At 42.6% G+C, this 18,001-nt stretch overlaps 6 protein-coding genes and 2 long non-coding RNA genes across 8 annotated transcripts; 3 read left to right on the top strand and 5 right to left on the bottom strand.

The window, feature by feature from the left end:
- Positions 1-54: 54 nt before the first annotated feature.
- Positions 55-1,884, bottom strand: LOC135349137 (dr1-associated corepressor-like). Its single transcript, XM_064547629.1, has 6 exons — positions 1,762-1,884; positions 1,588-1,660; positions 1,299-1,392; positions 974-1,093; positions 639-794; positions 55-348 (listed from the first exon to the last, which is right to left on the bottom strand). Exons 1-6 carry the CDS (start codon positions 1,801-1,803, stop codon positions 162-164), a joined length of 672 nt encoding a protein of 223 aa, XP_064403699.1. The 5' UTR covers positions 1,804-1,884; the 3' UTR covers positions 55-161.
- Positions 1,885-2,017: 133 nt separating this feature from the next.
- On the top strand, positions 2,018-2,540 carry LOC135349139 (histone H4). Its single transcript, XM_064547630.1, has one exon. It carries the CDS (start codon positions 2,084-2,086, stop codon positions 2,393-2,395), a length of 312 nt encoding a protein of 103 aa, XP_064403700.1. The 5' UTR covers positions 2,018-2,083; the 3' UTR covers positions 2,396-2,540.
- A 163-nt stretch (positions 2,541-2,703) lies between these two features.
- On the bottom strand, positions 2,704-5,544 carry LOC135349136 (ribosomal oxygenase 1-like). The gene is made up of 16 exons (XM_064547628.1): positions 5,309-5,544; positions 4,870-5,249; positions 4,721-4,820; positions 4,562-4,675; positions 4,401-4,507; positions 4,236-4,343; positions 4,138-4,172; positions 3,986-4,083; positions 3,850-3,933; positions 3,694-3,798; positions 3,544-3,636; positions 3,438-3,486; positions 3,261-3,378; positions 3,058-3,157; positions 2,895-2,987; positions 2,704-2,842 (listed from the first exon to the last, which is right to left on the bottom strand). Exons 1-16 carry the CDS (start codon positions 5,492-5,494, stop codon positions 2,780-2,782), a joined length of 1,833 nt encoding a protein of 610 aa, XP_064403698.1. The 5' UTR covers positions 5,495-5,544; the 3' UTR covers positions 2,704-2,779.
- A 37-nt stretch (positions 5,545-5,581) lies between these two features.
- LOC135349409 (cilia- and flagella-associated protein 69-like) lies at positions 5,582-12,488 on the top strand. Its single transcript, XM_064547938.1, has 22 exons — positions 5,582-5,751; positions 5,801-5,866; positions 5,965-6,250; positions 6,321-6,394; positions 6,599-6,753; positions 6,806-6,866; positions 7,008-7,172; positions 7,229-7,277; positions 7,358-7,696; positions 7,822-8,102; positions 8,307-8,510; positions 8,613-8,678; positions 8,822-8,948; positions 10,838-10,975; positions 11,051-11,130; positions 11,324-11,458; positions 11,668-11,730; positions 11,786-11,872; positions 11,926-11,987; positions 12,066-12,108; positions 12,210-12,314; positions 12,372-12,488. The coding sequence occupies exons 1-22, from the start codon at positions 5,662-5,664 to the stop codon at positions 12,378-12,380; spliced, it is 2,685 nt and encodes an 894-aa protein (XP_064404008.1). The 5' UTR covers positions 5,582-5,661; the 3' UTR covers positions 12,381-12,488.
- Positions 9,229-10,053, bottom strand: LOC135349410 (uncharacterized). The gene is made up of 2 exons (XR_010398915.1): positions 9,962-10,053; positions 9,229-9,867 (listed from the first exon to the last, which is right to left on the bottom strand). It is a non-coding gene; the product is annotated as an uncharacterized LOC135349410 (long non-coding RNA).
- A 1,039-nt stretch (positions 12,489-13,527) lies between the features above and the next one.
- Positions 13,528-14,469, bottom strand: LOC135348327 (epidermal differentiation-specific protein-like). The gene is made up of 2 exons (XM_064546510.1): positions 14,180-14,469; positions 13,528-14,089 (listed from the first exon to the last, which is right to left on the bottom strand). The coding sequence occupies exon 2, from the start codon at positions 14,086-14,088 to the stop codon at positions 13,573-13,575; it is 516 nt and encodes a 171-aa protein (XP_064402580.1). The 5' UTR covers position 14,089; positions 14,180-14,469; the 3' UTR covers positions 13,528-13,572.
- A 997-nt stretch (positions 14,470-15,466) lies between these two features.
- On the top strand, positions 15,467-17,959 carry LOC135348460 (uncharacterized). The gene is made up of 4 exons (XR_010398751.1): positions 15,467-15,596; positions 17,470-17,590; positions 17,697-17,801; positions 17,863-17,959. It is a non-coding gene; the product is annotated as an uncharacterized LOC135348460 (long non-coding RNA).
- On the bottom strand, positions 16,140-16,915 carry LOC135348391 (epidermal differentiation-specific protein-like). Its single transcript, XM_064546572.1, has 2 exons — positions 16,807-16,915; positions 16,140-16,695 (listed from the first exon to the last, which is right to left on the bottom strand). The coding sequence occupies exon 2, from the start codon at positions 16,692-16,694 to the stop codon at positions 16,179-16,181; it is 516 nt and encodes a 171-aa protein (XP_064402642.1). The 5' UTR covers position 16,695; positions 16,807-16,915; the 3' UTR covers positions 16,140-16,178.
- Positions 17,960-18,001: the final 42 nt, after the last annotated feature.

Below are 18,001 nucleotides of genomic sequence, written 5' to 3'. Positions count from 1 at the left end.
TATAATTAAATTAATTTTAATTGATTGTGTAGTTTATTGACAGCATGTCACATGTCATCAAAAGGAATACAATTTGAAAATGATATAATTATAGGCAATTTATAAATCATGAATAAACGTAATGGTGGTGAAATGAGCACACAAACAGAGAGATATTTACTCTAGTCATAATCGTCATCACTATTGTTCTCCTGACTGGTCACTCTCTGCAGTCCAGCCGTGAGGGAGGAGAGACTGCCCCCCACACCGACGGGGGTCACCAGACTGCCCCCCACACTGACGGGGGTCACCAGACTAGGCACTGATACTTCAGCAGACTGGCTCTCAGACAGCTGCACAGGCTGAGATCTGGGGGGGGGGGGGTTATAATTTTAGGAGGTGAACAGCTTGATAAAATTGACATACAAGTCACATACACAACGTTACAAGGTGCGAATAATTAATACGCTACTACATGTAGCTACCGATGATAAAAGCTTTTCAGCTTGTCTTTGAATTACAATCTGCTAAGTGACATTTACAAGGCTACACATTCCAAATTGGTACTGTATGTGGGACATACAATGCCATGTGATTGTGTGCTGAGCACTTCATTAGCAATTATAGCCGACACTGTAACCATTGAGACACCAACGCACTCCTTAATCGTGGTAGCAGCAGCTGGTTGGGGAGGCTCACGTTCAGGCTGAGGGGACTCATCCTCACTCTCGGAACTCTCCTCCTTTTTCACAGATTGTTTCTGCTTCCTCTTGCCAGTGCGAGCCTTGCCCCCACTAGGGCTGGTCCGTCGCTTCCTGGAGATAGAGACAGAGTGTATGAGCATCAGAAACATGATCATGTGCGTTATGTTCAATAACAAGTGAGTGCTGGCTCAAGACCTACACGTAGAATTCACAAGTTTATAGGTGAAAACGTGTCTTCAAAAGTTATACTAACTGCATCCACACTTTATTATTGCTTGAGTACAACGTACCTGCCTCTCTTTGGTACATACTTCTCTGCAGCCTCTTCTTGCTCGGCTGAGATGTCTGCTATCTTTGAGGTGAGCTCCTTCAGAAAGTCCCACTGTCTCTCACTCTCAATACAGTGCTTCCTAAACAAACACACACACACACACACAGATACATAATACAAGCAGATGTACTAAAAAAACACTATCAACGGCATCTACATGATTATTGTAAATGTGGGGCTTTGACAATTTGAACATACATGTACGTACATTGACCTACACAGTAGTACTAGTACAATGTAGATAGATTCATCTGCTGACATTACAACGAGAAGTTGGTACTTACATGTGACTAACTGTGAGAGTTTTTGCTTTCCTTGAGTCAGCATAGTCGGCAGCTCTGGTCAACAGTGACTCAAGAAATATCTCTACTGCTCGAGCTATGGATCACCTGGGTTAAGGACTATAGCACACAACACACACACACACACAACACACAACAACTATTGGCTGTATTAAGGTTAAACTATCGATGTGACAGTTACAACTGAATAACACAGGAGGTCGAGGATAAGTATACAAGAATGTACACTTGCCAGCGTTCCACAATAATAATTATATGCCATAATGGATACATATGACGACTGGAACGGAGGAAGCTACTCGTCCCACATCATCGTCCAGCTGCATTATCTTCTTGATACGGGCCTGTCGTACGGAGATAAAAAATGGTCGATAAAACATTCCAAGAAGGAGCCATGAATGAGCACCAGCAAGATTATGTAAATGCATGATTCACTAATACTTACTGCTGGGAAAGTGGACTCAAACTTCTTTCTCTTTGGTGGCATATTGAACAGAAAAGCTGCGCTGCTTCTTGGAGCCTGGCCCGGGAGCACTTTTAATTTATTCTTCACACCGGAAATGTATGTTTTGCCACACCCCCACAAGAAAATATTGAGCTTGAAAATCTGTAGGGATCACTTTGTGGATTATGAAGTGCGCATGCTCCAACTTGGAAGACTACAATGTAGTCGGGTAAATTGTACCATAAAAGCTATCAAGCTCTGTACAAGTTCATCAATATTTTGTTCTCAACAAACTTCATCAAAAGAAGAAAATCTGCTCATCATGTCTGGACGTGGAAAAGGAGGCAAAGGACTCGGAAAGGGAGGCGCCAAGCGCCACAGGAAGATTCTTCGTGACAACATCCAGGGAATCACCAAGCCCGCTATCCGTCGTCTTGCTCGCCGTGGTGGTGTCAAGCGTATCTCTGGACTGATCTATGAAGAGACTCGTGGTGTCCTGAAGGTATTCCTTGAGAATGTCATCCGTGATGCTGTCACCTACACTGAACACGCCAAGAGAAAGACTGTGACTGCCATGGATGTCGTCTATGCTCTGAAGAGGCAAGGACGTACTCTCTATGGATTCGGCGGTTAAATCTCAACTCTCTAAATTCAACAAAAAGGCTCTTCTAAGAGCCACCACTATTCAAATTGATTTCACTTCTTTTCTATCTTATTTACTTCCATTTTCTATTTTGTGTTCCTTCACATGAAAATAATATTATTGCAAATTGATGAAAGTGAAGGGGGGGGGGGGGAGTGGTCCAGTTGGCACATAAAACTGTCATCTATTGTGAGATAGGTACCATCAGACACATGGGGTGGGCACATTAGTCAGAAGAAAATTCACGATGAAAATATAAATGTATCATTGATAGGTAATGGTAATTATTAATGTCACGCGAGGGAAGTCAGAACAAAATTTATCACATTTTTCAGTATTTGAATCAAAACAGCATAAATAATTTATTATTGTCATTTATTCTGAATGAAGTTCGGTCATTAGCAATCCCTGACTGTACAAATTGTGACTCAGATTCACCTGAAAAACGAATTATGATTAAATATGGTCTTAATTATTGTATTAAACACACCTTGTCTTCATCAGTTCCATCTTCGATAGGCAGTTCAGAGATAGCCACATACTCAGGGTAAGCATTGATCAGGTAATCCATAGCCGGGGCATCCTATATTTAGGAAAGAGGGACAAAATGTGTATGGCTGGCTAGCTGTCATGTCAACAATCCACTGACTCACATTTTCATGAATTTGCATCCCTATGAGCTCCTTCTCGTGATAGATCTTGGAATTTTGTAGGGTGTAATAAAGAGTGGTTTCACCGTCTTCTATCACTAGTCTGGGCAGTGAAGGGGGATCGATACGTCAGAGAACGTATAACATTGTGTTATGTACCTAACAGATCCAAAACGAATTAGCCTGATTTACATTGTGTTACGTACCTAACAGATCCAAAACGAATTAGCCTGATTTGAGTATCAGGTGTCAAAACAATCCCCTCTTCAACATCACCACCGATCCATCTGGTTCCCCGTCCAACAACGCTGCTTTGGTTCTCACCTGTGTATATATAATATAATATAAAAACAGTAGTAAATGGATATTAATGAAACACTTACTTTGAGTCAGCACAGGAGGCAAGGAGTTGTGAATGTCGTCTGTTGCAACCTACACACATCAAGCATGTGCACACACACATTCATGTTTGCATGTGCATAACTCTACCTCGTCTACAGCAGTATCCACTGGGGCGTAATCGATTAGTTTGGCCATCAATTCAGAAATTTTCTCGCAAAATTGTACTCGTCTTGGGTCATCCTATAAAGCAATACGTATGTCTACAAAATAAAACGTACTGTTACACAAACTCCTCACCTTGTCTGAGTTGACTATGCCCATGAAGCGTGTACAATCTAAAGGGAGGCCTCTCCTGAAATCAACATCTTCAACCATAGCATTTTTTAAAGCTGAGGGTAAGAGCTGACAAAAACAAAGTGGGTAAAATTTAGTGAGATCGAAACACTTCTTTACCTTTTCAATGACTGTTCCCCAAGTGTTTTTTTGGTAGGTAGACACAGTGATGTGCAAGGAATGAGACTCAGGTAGTGTGCTAGCCTATACACCATGGTACATAGTCACAATCACAATAAGAAACAGAGTGTCTTACTTGATGAATAAACCCTCTTGGAAAGTACAGTAGGTCGCCAGGTTCGAGAATGGTGTCTATTACAACAGGGCCTAGATCGTCGTCTTCAGAGAAATTTCCTGAATGAACAAAAAATGACTAATGAAAGGACATGCTATCATTTAATAACTTACCGCTTGAGGAGAGTGGCAGCATATCTTGAGTAGTTCTGTGACCATGCAATAATAAGTGTCACACTAAGAGTACATGAAGGGTCACACTAAGAGCTTACTTTGGGGCATACACTCTCCAGTGTTTTCTCCCTTCTAGTTGAAGGACAAAGGCCTCTATGTCATCATAGTGTGGAGCAAACCCTTGGGTATCAGCAGGGGTCAGATAACTGGAACAAAAACAATCAGTATGGGAAACTCCGAATGTTGTGTGAATACCTACTTACATATTTGCTCCCACACAGCTATTGAAATGCTCTTGTAGGGTGGAATTCAGCAACCAGACAGATTTAGAGTAAGTAGCTGGGTTCAGAAGACGTACTGAGCAACCACCCTGTACAACACAGTACATACACACTCACGTACAGGTGGCTTAAACAATGCCCACCTGAAAGTACTCCCAGACTGTAGAGGCGTGTGCTCGTCCCTCGGGGTTGTGTGTCTGTCTCTCACCATCCTCATAGGTAGTGACGTCTATATTAGTCCCAAAAACCACGTCATTCTGAACATCAAATCAAAAAAAATCCACATTGAACAGAATAATTACCTCTCTGAGAATTGTATCCAGCTCTTGTGTACTGAACCAGCCTGAGTTGTAGTCCTTCTGGTGTCTATGCACAACAAGAGGTTTTTTCTCCCAGATTTGCCTGCAGATAATGTACACATAACAAGAAAATAAAACGGCATACAACTTACTCAAAGAATTGCTCAGTGGATACAGGGTTGATGACCAGCCTGAACAGATCTGTGGCTGCATCTCGACTGTCCTCGAATTCGTTGGGTTTGAACTGGAAACGGAATGGAATGTGAACACTGATCTCGTCCCCATCCAATTGGTCATTCTCGGCCACCATATCACCTCCTTTGCCATTCTCCACCGAGAGCTCTGAGCTACTAGTACTCTCCATTTTCCTGTCAGATTTTTTGTGAGTTGTTACATGTGTCTTTTTTTTCCTGATAGGTCGATCCCCAACACCATCTCCTCGCTTGCCTGATGATTTCACTTGCTTTCCCAGCTTTTTCATCCGCTCCGCTCGTTCCTTAACCTTTCTCGATTTTTTTGATTCGACAACATCCTAAATGCAAAAAAAGATTTCGCATGCAATCTAGATTGATTTATGCTAACCATACGTACCTCATCAGAATCAACTCTTGGCCTTTTCTTTTTCTTGACAATCTGTTCTCTCTTTCTTTTCCTTGGTACCTCTTTCAGCACCTCAGCAGAGCTCCCTGAAGAATGCTGTGACTCTTTAACCTCCTCCATGTCCTCCTGAGTCTTTAATTGCTGGTAAATAGCAAAGGCTGAGCGTTTCTTGGCCATTGCAGAAGAGATCGAGAAGTCTTGTCAAGGGGGCAGGGCTCACTCCACGTGGCCGAGGATATTTCTAATTGGATTGCACCAGCGAAAGTTGCCATGGAAACCAATGTCGTCCACCAGGCTGTGTTTTGCATTAGTTGTTGTACTGTGACTGCACTGAGGATCAGACAATGGCTGAGGAAGGGCTAGCAGAAATGGATAAAATCAAATCTTCAGTGACCATCCAGAAAGTGACAAACATCATAAAGAATAAGCACACTGTGAGTCCGTTCACCTGTTACTGGACTGTGTTTACATCTTTACTTGCAGAGTGAGATGATCGAGAGACATGTGAAGGCTCTGAAAAAAATATCGCAGAACAACAAGACTGGATTTGTATCCTGATGCATCTATATAGCTATAATACACACACCTTCACTATTAAAAGCTGGTGTACAGTTTAAATGCACCATGCACCTTGACTAAAACAACAGCTTCTCCGTGAGCTCTACAACTTATGCCAACTTTTCTCGACATGCTCAGAGCGATTGCACAGAACTCCAGAATACATTGAGCCCCTCTGCCAACTGGTGGAGCTTTGCAGCCTTCCATTCCTAAAAGAAAAGATGTCTGATGAGAACACATACGCACCTCAGGTCATAGAGACACTGTCCTGGTTGGGAAGGCTGGCCAAGGGCAAGAGTGACACATTAAGAGGCCGAGTGGCTAAGGCTGTGGCAGCGTTCTATTCAGAGCAACCCAATCACGCTCTAAAACAAGGTGAGGTGGGGTTCAAGTGAATAATGTGTTCGTTGTGTTCAGTTGATCAGTTGCTGTTTTCGTTTTTCAGGCCTTCAAATGACTAAGCTGACCTTCAATGCTGCTCTAGTGGAGAGGAGCGGAGTGGCCACAAGTCTAGTAGAGGTATGTGTTGAATTCTGTAGCTTTTAGAACATGGTGTGTTAAAGTAGAGGTGTAAGGCTGTAATTCCAAAATCTGAGGCGTTTCGTTTTGTTTGCTAATGCCATACCAGAAGAAATTGTAACTCGTGATTAGGCCCGACAGAGGATTTAATCACACTGATATAATGCTGAGTCATTGATGATTGATTGTTTATGTACTATACAGGCTGTCCCGTTGTGTGCTGATTATCGTGTGAGACTGGACATGTTACGTACACTCCAGTTGCTCTCATCCACACCCACCAACTCCAATCACATACTGAGTGTGGGTGGGGCTCAGATAGTGTGCGACACCCTCTCCCTTCACGACCCTGACCACCAGTAAGCACATTTACCAATCGTATTACATCTTTATCATCTTTACTTGGCTTAGATTACTATTCACTTCCGTTGAAATACTGTGGAACTTGCTAGAGAACGGCTCACAACTGCAGGTACTTTAAGCACAAGTTTAAGGGGAGATATGTTTCTAAATTCTATTACTGAAGCTGTTAGTTTTTGTCGCATTGCAACCGTTGAGCAGTTAGGGCTGGAATACACAGACACACACACACTTTATCTGTGTCTTCCTCTAGGTGGCGTCTCAGTTGAGCAGCATTGACTGTATCAGCATTCTGAAGGGTGTGTTCTGTGAGCTTATGGTGGAGAGTGACAAGGGACTGCAGAACAGACAGCTCAGGAATGATATGCTCATGATATGCTCCAGAATCGCACAGCTCTGCCCTGATGCTCCCTTTGTGGTGAGTTGCATACATGTAGCTGGAAAATACCTTTATCTTGTTATTTTCAATTGTAGGAGACTGGCTTTCTGAAGGAGCTCTGTTATTTTGCCTCATTTTCTGATGGTATGTACATGTCAAATTACGTAAGAGCTCTGATTTTACTGAAACACTGTTATTTCACCACACACATACACACACGACAGAATCCAGTGGTCATCACCCCTCCTCCCCCTTACGTTTCACACGGGATCACGAGGATTTTGAGCTCAAGAAGGCGCTCATTTGCCTCCTAACCTCCCTGGCCTCTAACGGAGGGCCAGCTCTCAGAGTATTGTCTAAAGAGAAAACACTTCGATCCCTACTGTCCTACGTGGGGCCTAATGAGAGTAATTCGCAATGGAACCCTGCACAGTTTGAAGAGCTTCAACTGCTGGTACTGTCTAGTCTGGCCACCCTGGCCCCTCAGTGTGTGGAGGACTATATGCTCTGTCAGGGAAACACCAGGATACTCTTGTTGATAGAGTGGTGCACTCAAGAACACGGTAACATGCAGTGTGTGAATTTTGCTTGCTTTGAACATAGCCTAAGGCATCTATGTACATGATGTAGCAATATATAAAGGCTATTGTTTCATGCTTACTAATGGTGGATTGTTTCATTAATTCAGGAACATTCAAAGGGCACGGCAATAGTTTCCATGGTGATAGTGGTCGTGGCAATCGTCTCTCTCAGCTGAGGTACTCGCTACGTCTCCTACTGAGCATGTGCAGTGGAGGGGATGAAATGATCACACGTGACCTCCACGAACAAGGGGTCATCCCACTACTGATTAGCATCCTCAAGCGACTGTTTGAGTCTGACCAGAGCAACCTTCCCGTACTCCTCGAGATGCAGGCAGACATTCTCCTCATCACATCCTCCGTCTGTGAGGTAGACATGCACAGAAAGGTACAGTTATTATACATGCACCGTTTGATACGCTTCCGTTTGCTAGGTTTGTTACTGTGTATGTACATGTATGTATGAGTACTGTCAATACACTGTACTTACAGTACTAATGGCTCTAAGCTAGTCAATATTAATTTTATGCTTTCAAATTATACATGCATTTAGCCAGTTTCCAAGCTTTTTAGTGCCCCCTTCCCCTTCTAGGAGTTGTTTGGTGGCTATGGTGGAGTTGCACTGGTGATAAACTATCTGAAGAGGGATATAGGTAACTTTGGCTCTGGGCTGGGTCACCATCGCCTCCTCTTGGCTGCCACTGACTGTGTGTGGTGTGCTGTGGTGGGCAACCCCATGGTGGAGGACATCTTCCTGGAGAGTGAGGGAATATTTGTACTGCTGGACATTCTACAGGTGAGCATGAGCCTCGATTAACCTTACATTTATAACTGCATTTATGTTTGTACAAGTTATAATTTTAAATAGCTTGATAGATATTTTCATTCCATACCATAGGTGTGTCCAGTCAACATGCAGAGCCTAGTGCTTGGAGTACTGGTGGATCTGTGTGAGAACCCTAAGGTGTGTACGTTGTCACTTCGTTAATCATTTACCATCCCTTACGCTTACAACAAATTCCTAAGAACATACCAGGGTGGGCATGCATATGATGTACAGTACACTGTATGTAGGCGAACATATCATATTTGTCACTGTTGTTGCAGGCCATAGCTCATGTTGTCTCGTGGCGAGGGTCTGGTGACAAGGCAGTGTGGTCATTACTGGCTGAGCTCTGGAGGAGGGAGGAGGGAGATATGGAGGTACCCAGGGGAACCATCGGCACTCTAGCAGGTGAGTACTTGTTTATTATAATTATAGTGCCACCAGAGTTCATCTAGGATTCAAAGTTTGGGAGGGGGAAGACAACAGTGCATGGTTGAAAATAGGCTACTTATAGTTGGAACTTGTAGGATATTCGAAGGCGACAAAAAAACACTGTTTTCTAATCGTTGCTTTTTCTAGATTCACCCCACAATGTTAAGGTTGTTACGGTAAAAATATTTGCCGCTGTGCGATAACGCATAGGAAGAATGCTCTATGAGTATCTTATTCTAGAATTTTTAAGCTTAAATCTCACAATTACGTTTTAACATTACATTGTATACAAAATAAATCAATGTAAGCAGCAGAAAATAGTTCGGCCTAGACTATAACTACATAATTACATTGTTTTTACAGTAATTAGTGTTCTCTTCAAGCACTTGGTGTCAGTCTCACAGAGGAGATGACATCGTTCCCCATATTCTTGGTGATGAAGTCCATGTCATACCTTCCGGCCTTCAGGTCAAGACTCTTTCCTTTGTAGTCGACGTGTTGGTACACCGTCCAATCGCCCCAAGTGACCTCAATAGAGGAGACCATGTCGTTAAAACCCTCCGGAACCAAGCTCTGAGTGTCAACAGTCAACTTGAGGGTTTTACCTTGGAACCGGGCATTCTGATACAGGATTATTTCAGCAGGTCTAGCTGAAGAGATGACATCGTTTCCCAGGTTCTTGGTAATATACTCGATGTCGTACTTTCCCATTCTTAGGGTGAGCCTTTTTCCTTCGTAATTGACATGCTGGAAGACAGTCCACATACCACTCTTTACCTCAATAGAAGAAGCTTTGTCGTTAAAGCTGCGAAGAGTGAGGTCGGGGGTTGCAGAGGTCAGGGGAAGGCTCTTGCCAGCATACCCAGCGTGCTCGTACAGGACAATCGCGGCCATTCTGCAAATAGAAGTAGAGGCAAATTCACATAAAGATTTGTAGGTCTACGGTATAATTTGTCATTGTGACTGAATGAATGAAAAGTTAAAATCACCTTGAACAGTTTTTGAGGAGATGTTGTTTCTTGAAATCACAGTAGTCCAGGCTTGAAGGTTGTTTGATATCTGAGGTGGCCTAACTCATGCTGTTTTATACTGTCCCACTTTAGTCAAATAAGGATTCAATGGTCCAACCGTATATACAATAATTATAGTATATGAACAAAATAATGTGGTTTGTGAAGCCTGACAGCATTTCTTGTCAGTGGTGGTCTTTGCACCAGTATAATGTTCCCATCCATGTTCAAAGTCAGCTGATTCCCTCGCATGCATTATAATTATAATAGTGTCCAACATGATTCATTGCCATTGTGGCTGATCCAGCAACACCTTAGGTATTGGTACAGCCATGCAGTCTAAGACTGTGCATGTTAACATATCAGTTCTATATCTTCTGAGCATGGGATTAGTGGCTGGTACATGGGACAGGTGGATGGTGGGATTGTAGGAGGCCTCAGAGCTGTAAACCTAGTTTGTTCATCAGTCTTATGTAGCAAGCAATCAGGTGCATGGTTAAAAAATATAGTTGAAACTTGTATCTTCGAAGGCAACCAAAAACACTGTTTTCTATCATCACTTTATAGATTCCCATAAGGTCATTACGGTAAAAAGTTCTCGTACCCGTTATGTGAACGCACAGAGTGAATGCTCTAGCTACTGCTCAGTAGCTAGAGCATTCACCCTGTGCGTTGACATTTTATTGACATCTTGTTATGTATAGTTATTCGAGGTCTGATTGGAGTTCTCTTTGTACCCAACCTTCTCATTAACAACCTATGTTTTAGTATCTGAATTTGCATCTGTGTGCCTTCAAATACTACATTCATGTATTGATGCAGAGTTAGGTTTATTGTGTGTCTTGTTGACTATAGGCACATCCCAGCCTCTGATGGGTGTTGAGCAGAGCACGTGTGGAGTGGCCCCCCTCCCCACACTCACACCATCACCTGCCATCACTGACATTACTGAGAATATGAGGGCCAAGATCTACGCCCTTTGCTGCAAGATGGGTGAGGGAATGTTCATTCTTACTGACTTTAAGCTCTTGTTAAATACATGTAGCTACTTTGCTTGTGTTTGTGTAGGGTTCCAGTATACAATGGAGGGGTTGCCCACTGAAGACAGAGTTACACTGTGTATCGTTGAGAGCTATCTCGACTTCAAGGTAACCACTGTGTGTACATGTGCATGTGAGTTAGCAAGACGTGTAATCGTCCTCCATTGAAACGTCTTGCTAACCCACATCAGTTTAACCACTCCGAAAATCTCTCTCTATATTTATAAAACATGTACATTTAACTATCTGTACTGTACTTTATGGTACGTATCTCATTACATGTGTATTGTCCTATGTACAGTCTGGTGAGGTGTGGTATGAGGTGGCTGGGGAGCTGGCTCAGGAGGGACTGAGACCAGTCACCCCAGACCAGGAGTGCCTCACCAACATCCTCCAGACACATGAGGAGAAGGCAGAGGAGACACTCAGAATACAGGTGAGTGGGTGGGGTGGGCCTAAATCTTGGTACATTTACAGTACTTTTATCTATGTGTTTTGTTTATTAATTTAAAACCCTAGGTTTTATTGTCACAACATATACTTGTACACACCACTTATGTTTATGACCCCATACTGTCCACACTGTGTGTACATGAAGTGTATGCATGGGTGTATTGGTAATGTGTTATTTGTTCACCCATGCAGGGTGAGCTCATCGATGAGCAGAAGAAGTGTGATGAGGATGATGAACATCAGTTCTATGTTAAGGTAGTCACTGTGTACTGACGAAGTGTGTGTGTGACTACCATTCTCTAATCTATAGATCAACCAGTCACATCAGGGTGAGGAGAAAGCTAAGAGGGACTTCACTGATTTTTTACAGCGGACCTCTAACTACAAATCATTACAAGTGAGTAGTGTGTGTGTGTCAATCATTTGATGTACTATGTCGTGGTCTTACAGGAGGCAAAGCAGAAACAGATCAGTGCTCTTGATTCATCTGGCAGGAGCAATGTGGCTATAGGGTAAGCAGAGATACACACGCACAAGCTAACATTTCTACCGCCAATGTGTGTATATAATTTCACTCTCCTTCAATACAGGAATCAGTTTCACAGTCTGGATCAACCAGGGCTCAATGTCACTGTGAGTTGCTATAGAGACTAATATTAACCCCCTCCCCTCTTCTCCCGGTATGATTGCTACATTAGTAGAAATGCTGTATTATTCAGTGCTCTTTCTTTCAGACATTCTGTGGCCGTCATGTTTCCATTGCAACAACTCCAATGAAGCTGCTGACTGAGAACATTGTCCCCACCTCTCCTCGTCATGTGACTGAGCACACGGCTCATGTAAGCAGCTTAATCATTCTCTGAACACAATAATGATGTGTTGTATTGTTGATGCAGATGTCATGATGATTGGAGAACTAACTCATTTTTAACCACCATGGACTCAATTTTATTATCTGTTTCTGTCGTATGCATGTATTTATTGTGTGAATAATATAAAATATGACAACATTACATTTGTGAATATAATATGAAGGCCAGGGGGGGGGGGGCATGCATGCATTGTGTACAGGACAGAAATACATTTCTTGATCTATTATACATGAATGGAGGATGTAGAATTGACCAGGTAGCCATGCACGTTTCTCAGGCTAATAGTATTCAGTATCATCATCATAAAGGAGAAATTCACTACTAGCTATAGACCTGTTTGCAGTGTTCAGGGAACTCAAGGGCAAGTAGATCTACTGGTGATCTGTGTGAGAACCCTATAAGGTGTGCACGGGGTCGCTTGTATAAATCTTTTGCCATCCCTTAATTATGCTTACAACAAGTTCCTAAGAACATACCAGAGTGGGCATGCATAATGTACAGTGTAGGTGCACATATCATAAATTTTCCACCATTGTTGTTTGTGTTTGCAGGCCATAGCTCATGTTGTCTCGTGGCGAGGGTCTGGTGACAAGGCAGTGTGGTCACTACTGGCTGAGCTCTGGAGGAGGGAGGAGGGAGATATGGAGGTACCTAGAGGAACCATCGGCACTCTAGCAGGTGAGTACTTGCTGTGTATTATAATTACAGTGCCCTTCAACTTAATTAAGGTCACTAATTAGTGTTTGTAAAACTTTGCCAGCAGTGTATAATAGTTAGACACTGTTTGGAGGTGTCTATGGGATTTAGAATCCCAAAAGGCACTGATTTACAGAATCTTTGCAACACAAAACGCGTTGAGGGTTGAGCGTTTCATATAACTAGTGTCTAAGGTCAAGTGGTTCCTCTCTCCTCTGATGCAGCATTTGTAATTACCCCGTGCGTGCGCAGCAGGGGTAGAGTGATTGGTGTGTGTGTGTGGACATATGAGCTGTTTGAGCGAACTAGACACTTCATGGAATGCTTTAACTGCTAACGCATGAGCTGAATGCTCTATGAGCATCTTAAGAATTTGTCATTGCAAAACAACATAAACTTAAATATCTTACAATTACTTTATAACATAAATTGTAAGTGTATAGTAAAATATAAAATTATTGTAAGCAGAAAATTGTTTGGCTGCTATACATGTAACTACACATTGTTCTTTCAGTAATTAGTGTTCTCTTCAAGCACTTGGTGTCAGTCTCACAGAGGAGATGACATCGTTCCCCATATTCTTGGTGATGAAGTCCATGTCATACCTTCCGACCTTCAGATCAAGACTCTTTCCTTTGTAGTCAACGTGTTGGTACACCGTCCAATCGCCCCAAGTAACCTCAATAGAGGAGACCATGTCGTTAAAACCCTCTGGAACCAAGCTCTGAGTATCAACGCTCAACTTGAGGGTTTTACCTTGGAACCGGGCATTCTGATACAGGATTATTTCAGCAGGTCTAGCTGAAGAGATGACATCGTTTCCCAGGTTCTTGGTAATGTACTCGATGTCGTACTTTCCCATTCTTAGGGTGAGGCTTTTCCCTTCGTAATTGACATGCTGGAAGACAGTCCACATACCACTCTTGACCTCAATGGAAGAAACTTTGTCGTTGAAGCTGCGAAGAGTGAGGTCGGGGGTTGCAGAGGTCAGGGGAAGGCTCTTGCCAGCATACCCAGCGTGCTCGTACAGGACAATCGCGGCCATTCTGCAAAATAATAGAAGTAGAGGCAAATTCACATAAAGATTTGTAGGTCTACGGTATAATTTGTCATTCTGACTGAAAAGTTAAAGTCACCTTGAACAGTTTTTGAGGAGATGTTGTTTCTTGAAATCACAGTAGTCCAGGCTTGAAGGTTGTTTGATATCTGAGGTGGCCTAACTCATGCTGTTTTATACTGTCCCACTTTAGTCAAATAAGGATTCAATGGTCCAACTGTATATACAATAATTGAACAAAATAATGTGGTTTGTGAAGCCTGACAGCATTTCTTGTCAGTGGTGGTCTTTGCACCAGTATAATGTTCCCATCCATGTTCAAAGTCAGCTGATTCGCTCGCATGCATTATAATTATAATAGTGTCCAACATGATTCATTGCCATTGTGGCTGATCCAGCAACACCTTAGGTATTGGTACAGCCATGCAGTCTAAGACTGTGCATGTTAACATATCAGTTCTATATCTTCTGAGCATGGGATTAGTGGCTGGTACATGGGACAGGTGGATGGTGGGATTGTAGGAGGCCTCAGAGCTGCTCCTAGTTTGTTCATCAGTCTTACGTAGCAAGCAAGCAGGTGCATGGTTAAAGGCTAATAGGCTACTTACAGTTGAAACTTGTAGGCGATCTTCGAAGGTAACCAAAAACACTGTTTTCTATCGTTATAGATTCCCATAAGGTCATTACGGTAAAAGTTATCGTACCCGTTATGTGAACGCACGGGGTGAATGCTTTACTGAGCATCCTGTTATAATAGTTATATATTCAAGGTCTGATTAGAGTTCTTTGTACCCAACCTTCTCATTGACAACCTATGTTTTAGTATCTGAATTTGCATCTGTGTGCCTTCAAATGCTACATTCATGTATCAATGCAGAGTTAAGTTTATTGTGATTATAGGCACATCCTAGCCTCTGATGGGTGTTGAGCAGAGCACGTGTGGAGTGGCCCCCCTCCCCATGCCGTCACTGACATCACTGAGAATATGAGGGCCAAGATCTACGCCCTATGTTGCAAGATGGGTGAGGGAATGTTCATTCTTACTGACTTTAAACTCTTGTTAAATACATGTAGCTACTTTGCTTGTGCTTGTGTAGGGTTCCAGTATACAATGGAGGGGTTGCCCACTGAAGACAGAGTTACACTGTGTATCGTTGAGAGCTATGCAGTCAACATGCAGAGCCTAGTGCTTGGAGTACTGGTGGATCTGTGTGAGAATCCTAAGGTGTGTACGTTGTCACTTCGTAAATCATTTGCCATTCCTTACGCTTACAACAAGTTCCTAAGAACATACCAGAGTGGGCATGCATAATGTACAGTGTAGGCGAACATGTCATAAATTTTCCACTGTTGTTGTTTGTGTTTGCAGGCCATAGCTCATGTTGTCTTGTGGCGAGGGTCTGGTGATAAGGCAGTGTGGTCACTACTGGCTGAGCTCTGGAGGAGGGAGGAGGGAGATATGGAGGTACCCAGAGGAACCATCGGCACTCTAGCAGGTGAGTACTTGCTGTGTATTATAATTATAGTGCCCGTTCAACTTAATTAAGGTCACTAATAATTAGTGTTTGTAAAACTTCACCAGCAGTGTATAAATAATGCAAATTAATTGTCAGCAATAGTTAGTTTGGAGGTGTCATGTGATTTAGAAGCCAAAGGCACTGATTTACAGAATCTTTGCAACACAAAAAGCGTTGAGGGTTGAGCGTTCCTTATATGGAACGCTCAACTAGTGTCTAAGGTCAAGTGGTTCCTCTCTCCTCTGATGCAGCATTTGTAATTACCCCGTGCGTGCGCAGCAGGGGTAGAGTGATTGGTGTGTGTGTGGACACATGAGCTGTTTGAGCGAACTAGACACTTCATGGACTGCTTTAACTGCTAACGCACGAGGTGAATGCTCTATGAGCATCTTCTTCTTCTTTGTTTTTACGTCATTGCAAAACAACATAAGCTTAAAATCTCACAATTACTTTAACATGAATAGTGAGTGTATAGTAAAATACAAAATTATTGTAAGCAGAAAATTGTTCGGCTGCTATACATGTAACTACACATTGTTCTTTCAGTAATTAGTGTTATCTTCAAGCACTTGGTGTCAGTCTCACAGAGGAGATGACATCGTTCCCCATATTCTTGGTGATGAAGTCCATGTCATACCTTCCGACCTTCAGGTCAAGACTCTTTCCTTTGTAGTCGATGTGTTGGTACACCGTCCAATCGCCCCAAGTAACCTCAATAGAGGAGACCATGTCGTTAAAACCCTCTGGAACCAAGCTCTGAGTATCAACGCTCAACTTGAGGGTTTTACCTTGGAACCGGGCATTCTGATACAGGATTATTTCAGCAGGTCTAGCTGAAGAGATGACATCGTTTCCCAGGTTCTTGGTAATGTACTCGATGTCGTACTTTCCCATTCTTAGGGTGAGCCTTTTCCCTTCGTAATTGACGTGCTGGAAGACAGTCCACATACCACTCTTGACCTCAATGGAAGAAACTTTGTCGTTGAAGCTGCGAAGAGTGAGGTCGGGGGTTGCAGAGGTCAGGGGAAGGCTCTTGCCAGCATACCCAGCGTGCTCGTACAGGACAATCGCGGCCATTCTGCAAAATAATAGAAGTAGAGGCAAATTCACATAAAGATTTGTAGGTCTACGGTATAATTTGTCATTCAATTTGAACTGACTGAATGAATGAATGAAAAGTTAAAATCACCTTGAACAGTTTTTGAGGAGATGTTGTTTCTTGAAATCACAGTAGTCCAGGCTTGAAGGTTGTTTGATATCTGAGGTGGCCTAACTCATGCTGTTTTATACTGTCCCACTTTAGTAAAAATAATTATTATGGATTCAATGGTCCAACCGTATGTGGTTTGTGAAGCCTGACAGCATTATGGTGGTCTTTGCACCAGTATAATGTTCCCATCCATGTTCAAAGTCAGCTGATTCCCTCGCATGCATTATAATTATAATAGTGTCCAACATGATTCATTGCCATTGTGGCTGATCCAGCAACACCTTAGGTATTGGTACAGCCATGCAGTCTAAGACTGTGCATGTTAACAATCAGTTCTATATCTTCTGAGCATGGGATTAGTGGCTGGTACATGGGACAGGTGGATGGTGGGATTGTAGGAGGCCTCAGAGCTGCTCTTATTTTGTTCATCAGTCTTATGTAGCAAGCAATCAGGTGCATGGCTAAGGCTATATATAGTTGAAACTTGTAGGCGATCTTCGAAAGCAACCAAAAACATTGTTTTCTATCGTCGCGTTATATAGATTCCATAAGATCATTACGGTAAAAAACTTATTGTGCATGTCTGTTATGTGAACGCACGGGGTGAATGTATTTTACTATGTTGTGTTTGTTTTCCTACAGGAGGCAAAGTAGAAACAGATCAGTGCTCTTGATTTATCTGGCAGGAGCAATGTGGCTATAGGGTGAGCAGAGATACACACGCACAAGCTGACATTTCTACCAACCAGGGCTCAATGTCACTGTGAGTTTCCATAGACTAATATTAAACCCTCCCTCTTCTCCCGATATGATTGCTACATTAGTAGAAATGCTGTATTATTTCAGTGCAAATTTTATTATTATTTCAGACATTCTGTGGCCGTCATGTTTCCATTGCAACAACTCCAATGAAGCTGCTGGCTGAGAACATTGTCCCCACCTCTCCTCGTCATATGACTGAGCACACGGCTCATGTAAGCAGCTTAATCATTCTCTGAACATAATTATAACTGTTGTGTTGTATTGTTGATGCAGATGTCGTGATGATTGGAGAACTAACTCATTTTTAATCACCATGGACTCAACTGTTTCTGTTGTATGTGTGTATTTTATTGTGTGAATAATATAAAGATGACAACATTATTGTAAGGCCAGGGGGGCATTGTGTATATAT

Source organism: Halichondria panicea, chromosome 15 (assembly GCF_963675165.1).
Source record: "Halichondria panicea chromosome 15, odHalPani1.1, whole genome shotgun sequence".
Classification (NCBI taxonomy): Eukaryota; Metazoa; Porifera; class Demospongiae; order Suberitida; family Halichondriidae; genus Halichondria; species Halichondria panicea.
Note: the sequence above shows the minus strand (reverse complement) of the source record. Positions and strands in the feature narration are given on the sequence as shown.

What these genes read in the sequence shown, in the direction of transcription:
- LOC135349137 (XM_064547629.1), bottom strand. Translation starts at nt 1,803, where the DNA reads ATGCCACCAAAGAGAAAGAAGTTTGAGTCCACTTTCCCAGCA. An exon ending in TTGAGTCCACTTTCCCAGCA is followed by an intron (nt 1,661 to 1,761) that starts GTAAGTATTAGT and finishes TCCGTACGACAG; the next exon opens with GCCCGTATCAAGAAGATAAT. An exon ending in TATGTACCAAAGAGAGGCAG is followed by an intron (nt 795 to 973) that starts GTACGTTGTACT and finishes CTCTATCTCCAG; the next exon opens with GAAGCGACGGACCAGCCCTA.
- LOC135349139 (XM_064547630.1), top strand. Translation starts at nt 2,084, where the DNA reads ATGTCTGGACGTGGAAAAGGAGGCAAAGGACTCGGAAAGGGAGGCGCC.
- LOC135349136 (XM_064547628.1), bottom strand. Translation starts at nt 5,494, where the DNA reads ATGGCCAAGAAACGCTCAGCCTTTGCTATTTACCAGCAATTAAAGACT. An exon ending in GGGGAACAGTCATTGAAAAG is followed by an intron (nt 3,799 to 3,849) that starts GTAAAGAAGTGT and finishes TGTTTTTGTCAG; the next exon opens with CTCTTACCCTCAGCTTTAAA. An exon ending in ATTCGTTTTGGATCTGTTAG is followed by an intron (nt 3,158 to 3,260) that starts GTACGTAACACA and finishes TTCACTGCCCAG; the next exon opens with ACTAGTGATAGAAGACGGTG.
- LOC135349409 (XM_064547938.1), top strand. Translation starts at nt 5,662, where the DNA reads ATGGCTGAGGAAGGGCTAGCAGAAATGGATAAAATCAAATCTTCAGTG. An exon ending in CTTCACGACCCTGACCACCA is followed by an intron (nt 6,754 to 6,805) that starts GTAAGCACATTT and finishes TACTTGGCTTAG; the next exon opens with ATTACTATTCACTTCCGTTG. An exon ending in AACCATCGGCACTCTAGCAG is followed by an intron (nt 8,949 to 10,837) that starts GTGAGTACTTGT and finishes TGTTGACTATAG; the next exon opens with GCACATCCCAGCCTCTGATG.
- LOC135348327 (XM_064546510.1), bottom strand. Translation starts at nt 14,088, where the DNA reads ATGGCCGCGATTGTCCTGTACGAGCACGCTGGGTATGCTGGCAAGAGC.
- LOC135348391 (XM_064546572.1), bottom strand. Translation starts at nt 16,694, where the DNA reads ATGGCCGCGATTGTCCTGTACGAGCACGCTGGGTATGCTGGCAAGAGC.